Here is a 7,151-nt window from a genome sequence, read left to right on the forward strand (position 1 = left end):
ACCATCAGATGACTCCTGCAGCGTCTGTGTAGCCAAAACAACAACAACAACAACAAAAACCCCATTTAGACATTTGAGTATTTTTGTTTGGTTTTGAAAATACATTATATCCAAATTAAGAATATATACAGTCAGTATACACAGTTTTGGAGGGGAAGGTAGAAGCTGGGAAAAAAAGCCCGTCCTATCATACGTAACTGTATTTCACAATCACAAGAATATCTGATTACTTAAGAACAAAAAAGAAAGTACAGACACGAACCAGGATTCCTACTAAGGAAAAACGACACGTGAGATGTACACCATAATTTGCTAAATCATTTGAGGTTTCTGATTAGCTCTGAGCCCTTTCAACTGACGGCAAAACCATAACACTTAGGCTAAGACAAATATTTTCCAGATTCATTGTTTCAAACGTAAATCTTCATTTGGCCCGTAGTTTTTATCTTTTATATATAATCTTCCAATAGGAAAATTAATTCAAGGGAAATACGGCATGAAGCAATTGTAAAGAGTGTTTTTTTCCTGAACCATATAATCTTCCGATCAAGATAGAAACAACCTATTTGGAATTCTGAAACTTGAGAATGACCTTAAAGAGATCTTTCGAAAATGTCTCTAATAATTCAAATGATGCAAGGATCTGTGCAAGGGTTGGCACACGATTCTAAGGCTTTGGATTTTTTAAAAAAGGTTATCCACAAAAAGGGGAAGTGTTTTTGGAGGTAACTATTTAGAAATATACTGAATAGTTGTTTTTTCAGGTGCCTCACCTAGGAGTTGTACTCCTTGTGAAATCGTTCTCCTACACCCCTTCCCAGTGGGACAGAACAGAGATCTTTATTACAGAAAAATTCTTCTTGGTCATTGCATCTCTTGGACTTATCTGGCATTTAGTAAGAGTGTGGTTGGTGTTCCGTAGACAGAAATGAATGGCCCTGAGTTTATTTATTTTTCTTTGAAATTGTTTGTGAGAGCCAGGCATAATTATGCTTTCCTCAACCCCAAATTAAAAAAAAAAAAAATCAGGCAAAAATGCTAGTCCTGTCATAGAAACAGCTTGCTATGAGGGGGGAAAAAAACCCCATTTTACAACAAATGAAGATTTTATTTTAGGCTTTGAATGACAAATTGCTGTAGGAAAAGCGTGTATAAAAGAAATTGCGAGAATATTCTTAGAAAGAAAATATGACTGGAAGACATTCCGTAACCATATTGGGGGAGTTCTAAGAAGTTCGTTTACCAACTTCTTTATGCAGCAACAAGAAATTTCCATAGCTTTCCTTGAACCACATGAAATACAAAATGGCTTTTAAAGATATGTACATTAAAGTGTAATGGGACCCATCGATAGAGACTTGAGGTTTTAAATTATGTTAGGGGAAAGTAATGCATTTTGTATTGATACCTTCACTATTTTATTTTCCAATGCAGATTTCCTTTTCAATTTTTAAATTAGAAGTTACTAAAAAGATGTATATTTCTCAAGTTTTCTACATGTGAAGTATTAAAATAAATCATGTTAGTTTCCAATTATTTGTTAATTTCCATTTTGGGCCACCTGTAGGAAAATATTAGTTCCTCTTATCCATCCTTATACAGTTCTTGAGAGAGAAATCATGAGGACAGTATGTGACCATCACAGTGGAAATAAGAACTTGTGGGAGAATGTCTGTCTCTTGGCTCTATTGGGGAAGTCAAAGGGAGCAAAGATGGTGGGTCTCTGGTCCTTTTTCAGTTTTCATGTTAGCCACTGCAGGTACTGGGCTGCTGAGCTAAGGGCTTTTGCTCAAGCGGAAACTGACACTGGCTTTTTGTGGGGGACACAGGCCAATACTGAAAGGAAGACCCAGCGTGGATTCCTCCTGTTTCCTTCACGCAGCAGTCATCCCTCCTGACTGAGTCATGCTCTGCAATGTGTTTAGGACACTGTGTCCTGGAACCTTAAGGGACTGTATTTCTGTTGCCCTGGAATATGGCTCTGACAGATCCTACTGTGTCTTGTCCATCCTCCAGGAGATCTATTTCTAGGTCTTCGATTTAAATCTTGTCCTAAAGTATTTTCTAATTCAGCAACTGCCAAAAGTTGCGCCATGAACCATAAGCTGAATTTTGCTTGCAGGAAGGACTCATTTCTTCTCTTTTGGGATCTTCATGGTGTTCTCCCATGGACAAAATTATTACTGCTTTCAAAGTTAATGCAAAGAAAAAATATATGGCAGAGGATGAAAAAATAAGTTTATCACAAAAACGTACAGATGGCTCGTGGGAGTGTGTGCATGTTTTGAGCACACTGTGTGTACAGTTTGCTCTTTGACTGTAATTGTGTATTGATATTCCAGTTCTCCCTTAAAGTGATACAATATTAACTAGGTTTCAAGTAAGTATTTTCATGAAAGATGCTATTAATCTAAATATAATTCCATTTTATCTGGTTCCATTGGATGTTTTTTGTTCTCCAGGTTAATATAACTACAAAATTGCTTTTGCTAAGTGTTTGTTTTTACTCAGCCCAGTTTATTTGCAATAAAATATTTGTGCCCTGTGTCATTATCTCCCTTTCATTGACATGGTCACATTTGTCATGTTTTTATTTTCCCCATCCATTCTTGCTCCTGGGCTAGTCCACAAAGAGATACCCCTGATTTGAAAGGGGTAGGCTTGGCACTGAACAACCTCTGTTTTAGATCCTTTTCTTCTAGTAGACATGCCTGCATAATTTGGGCTGAAATAAAATACTTAATAAATTAGTACATCAATAGCTTTTAAAAAATTTTATCCATATAGAGGTACTGTAAAATCTTCTATACAAACTCAAAGGCAAAAAAAAAAAAAAAAAGAAAAGAAAAGAAAAGAAAAGAAAAAAAACCATGTAGGTGGAAGAACATTCAGGAAATAACTTAAATGCATTCTAGGTTATGTTCAAGTTTTTTAAGTGAGAAAATGAAGTAATTAACTTACTATAAACAGCATCGGGGAGGGCCGTGAGAACCCCACATTCTGGTGACTCCCTACCCTCCCAGAGCTCTGAATCCCCAGTAAAACAAAATGCTGTTCTGTCACCCATGATTATTTTTTAGAATGTAAGTAGTTTTAAGGTTTTTTAGAAAGCAGTTTCACCACGTAATTCAGGAAAACGTAGGTCCCCTGGAACATCTTTAAAAATTCGGGTATTTGCCATGTTGCTTTCCACACACTGGCCCCCCCACCTCCCACAGATTCACACGCACAACTCAAACGAAAAGGCAGACGAGGAAACATAGACTAGCTCTTCAGGGTGGAGGAGATCGGTGGCTTGTTAAAATAGAGGAAGAAAGGGTCACCCGTAGAGGGCGGTTAAGCAGACCTGCCCCCACTTTTGTCTCTTGGGGCTAATTGACCGTAGATCAGTTGAAAGCTGCATTTCAAGAAGATTTTGTTTAGATAGCAGGATGATGCAGACCCTTCCCGAAGGGGACTGTGGCGTCGTTGGTTTCTGAATCTAATTTAAGATGTCTTTTCTGGGATGCCAGGCTAGCCCCTGTCTCCCACCTTGTTGGAACCCCTCCATCCAGGATTCCTTGGCCTGAATTACCTGGGTGGACAGCATGAGGCCAGAGTCACGGCTTGGGGCTCACCGCCACCCTCTCCTCTTATCTGTCACTTTAACTGCCCTATGTGTCAAAGTCCCTCAAACACAACAGGGAGATTACGGCCCTGTGTGTGGTTGTGAGCTCCCACGCCGAAATACTTGGCACACAGGCTCTGCACACAGTACCTGGTTTCTCCTGCACCTGTTCCTTGACCCCTGCCGCTAGATGGTGTGAAGTTGGGAAGAATCACTCCCACTCCCCGGTTGCAGTTTTCCAGCTGCCAAATTAATTCGCCACTTGACTTCCATCACCAGAAGCTGTAAGGGTCAGCGAGCTTGAGTTCGCGAAACACTTCCCCGTGCGATCTGAAAGTTCTGTCATCACAAGGTGGTGGTTGTTGTTTTTCTTTTAAAAGTTCTCCGGCTCTCCAGGGTTATTTACAAAACTGAACAGAATTTTTAGAACATGCGTGCATTTCGGGCTTTTCTTTTAACGTCTTTTTATATATGAAATGTTTAGATAAGAAATGTAAAGGCAGGGAACGGAGGCAGGTACTTGGAGAGTTGTTTGCCCCCCTCCCCTTCTTCCCTCCCTCCCTCCCTCTCTCCCCCTCCTCTCCTCCCTCTTTCTCTCCCTCCCTCCTTCCTTCCTTCAGTACCTAACATGTATCAGGTACCGTGTTAGACACTAAGACTATAAAGGTGAGTAGGTTATGGCCCTCAAAACTCTCATAATTCAGAGCAGGTGACCAAAGTCATGACTGCACCGTGGGAGGGATGAGTAAAGCACTAGGGAGCATCGGGGAGGGAGTAATTATCTCTGAGTACTTAAGGATGGCCTAGGTAGGGAGAGGAACTTTCTTGAGAGGGAACGCTATGAGAATAGACATAGGCATACTAAAATGCACGAAAAGAATTTCACTCCAATCCGTTGAACTTTAAAAAAAAAAAACTAATGTCTGTTTAAAATCACATGTGAAGCTTCCAGATGTAGCATGTGACTAGCCAGTGTACTGTATGAACAGATAACGATTTCTCCCTCTGTCCTTCTGTCCCTCATTCCTTTCCCCTTCTTTGAAATTCTAGTCCAATTTTATTGCTAGGGGCATGGTGAGGCTCTCTTTCCACCTCTTTTTCTTTTCCCTCCCTCCCCCCTGCTCCCTCCCCGCCTTTCCTTTTTCTGAAACCTCCATCAGATGTTCTCACTGGGCATGATGCTGTGTCCGTGGCCCTTTGCGCTGTGGTCGGCGTCTTCTGGACAGCCCTGTCCCCGCAGATTTCCGAAGAAATAAAAATGGGACTTTTCTAGTTATCCTCTCGGCTCTCAGCTATGATCTGGTCCTCTCTGCATTCTTACTTCCTCCCAATCTGCCTGTTTATTTTAGGTAATGGGACTCCTGACCAACCACGGTGGCGTACCCCATCAGCCCCAGACCGATTATGCTCTCTCCCCTCTCACCGGGGGCCTGGAACCTACCACCACGGTGTCGGCCAGCTGCAGTCAGAGACTAGACCATATGAAGAGCTTGGACAGTCTGCCAACATCTCAGTCCTACTGTCCACCCACCTATAGCACCACGGGCTACAGTATGGACCCTGTCACAGGCTACCAGTATGGGCAGTATGGACAAAGTAAGCCTTGGTCTCTCTGGGGCTCATGACTCCTGACAAGATGAAAAATCTCAACCCTTCCTTAAGAAAGGGGCGGCGGCGGCAGGGTTAGGCCTGACATCCCAGTATCAGTTTCGTGGTAAAGCCCGCCGACTGTTCCAGCAAGGGCTCCCTTCTATCGTTATTTTCTTAACTGATGTCAACAACATCTTGCGGTTATTAATTGCCGCGATGTGAAGACTGATTGGCACTAGGTAAAACACAGGGGTTGGCCAAAATGAAATAACCCCTGGCATTAGAAACACATGTTCTTAATGAGGTCAGCTCAAGGATCATATGGGCTATAATCCCGAGGACGCAGACTTGTGTCAAACTTGTCTCAGGAATAAAAATATTAGTCTCGATCCTTTGATACCAGGGTATTAAATATGACATTGTCAGCCTGTAGCTGATTTTGCCCCTTGCTGTGAATTGTCCTAGCGTGACCTAAAAAGCTACGTGTGTTTCCTTACAGGTGCCTTTCATTATCTCAAGCCAGATATCGCCTAAGTGAACTGTCCACTTGGAGCTAAAACTGGCCCTGTTTCCGGTCTCCACAGCCTACACATGAAGAATCTTCTCAGAAAAAAAAAAAAAATCACCTTTTTGGGGGGCAGTCTCGCCAGGAGACGAAGAAGAGTGATTGATTATTTTTCCTCCAGTAGTTGGTTTCAAATTCTTTTGAACGTATTGGACAAAAGCAGTGGAAGAAAGGAAGGCCTGGAACGGTGAAAAGACAAATGCAACATTTTAAGGCAATGATTTAACATGGTTACACAACAAATACCCCGACTCTTTAGTGCTGATGATCAAGGAGCTAAAACATTCCATCTGTGTGTGTGTGTGTGCGTGTGTGCGCATGTGTGTGTGCGCGTGTGTGCGCGTATGTCCCTGTGTGTGAGATTTATCTGGACTGGTTCAGGCAAGCAGAATGTTCTAAACTATAGTTGGAAAGTACTCTAAAGTAGCACGTGTTTGATGTTCAGTGCTGACACTCATACAGTTTTAAAACTGCTCGCGTAACGAAGCAGGAATGGAGGAATCCTTGACTTTCTTACACACTGGAAATGGATATAAAAAATCCATGGCACCATTTTTTAGGAAGTTAGACTAGATGTAAAGGACCTCCCAAATAAATTATTTGTGATCTTATCCTCATTTGTAACCCAGTTGTCAATAAATGTCCCCGGGGGCGGACAGCCTTGCGGACAGGATATGGGATAACGGGAAGAAAAAGTTTGTTTTCTTTCTCGGTGTGGGGAGAGGTAGGTGACATTGTCCCAGTTCATTTTCATTTTGAAGCCAACCTGGCCGGGGGTGGGGGAGGGGGTGCGGTGGAGAGGAAGTGACGAGCATTCCCACAGCTGCTTATCGGTGTGCAATACTGTGTACCTCACGGATGCTTTGGCCATGGCCAGGGCCGTAGAAACAGAACCAGAACTATATTTTTGCAGGTGCTTTATTTTCGCAGCCCATGATTCATTGCGGTAGGAGGCATGACGTTCGCCATTTAATGGACAACCAACAGCCAGCTTGCTCCTTTTGACTAGAGACCGTGTTCGAGAATCGTGCTTTTACAACGACGACGTTTACATTCTTCTCTTTTCTATGAAAGGCAGGGCAAGAGCAGAAGTGTCCACGTGGCTCTCATGTACTTTTAAATTATACAAGGATATCCGATAGGGAACGATTATAGGAACTGAGGTTTACATACGTTTGTGGGGTGACATTTTAGAATGTCAATAAATTTGCTTTTTCGAGCTGTTAAGAGGAACGAGGAGGTGGAAGGCAGTGTTATTTATTTCTTTCTCTTCTTGGAACCATGAACGAGGTAGGCACAGATACATTCCCTTTAGAGTTAAGAACGATGACATAGTGGGGTAGCGAGACTAGACGTAGTTCCTGGTTAGTTCATGCGTTGGTCGTAGAG

General features: G+C 42.3%; 1 protein-coding gene across 5 annotated transcripts in view; it reads left to right on the plus strand.

Moving 5' to 3' along the window:
• PAX3 (paired box 3) overlaps positions 1-6,248 on the plus strand; it is a 93,348-nt gene extending 87,100 nt beyond the window's left edge. For 2 of the 5 annotated variants that reach the window (XM_040639934.1, XM_008690417.2), the window contains exons 8-9: positions 4,957-5,203; positions 5,697-5,969. In XM_040639934.1, coding sequence (XP_040495868.1) covers positions 4,957-5,203; positions 5,697-5,731 — 282 coding nt within the window. In that variant the 3' untranslated portion in view covers positions 5,732-5,969. Of the gene's footprint in view, positions 1-4,956; positions 5,669-5,696 lie in introns of those variants that run through there. The other 3 variants (XM_040639948.1, XM_008690418.2, XM_008690416.2) reach the window with 2 other exon arrangements.
• Positions 6,249-7,151: the final 903 nt, after the last annotated feature.

This window comes from Ursus maritimus, unplaced genomic scaffold, assembly GCF_017311325.1.
Source record: "Ursus maritimus isolate PB19 unplaced genomic scaffold, ASM1731132v1 scaffold_1, whole genome shotgun sequence".
Lineage (NCBI taxonomy): Eukaryota > Metazoa > Chordata > Mammalia > Carnivora > Ursidae > Ursus > Ursus maritimus.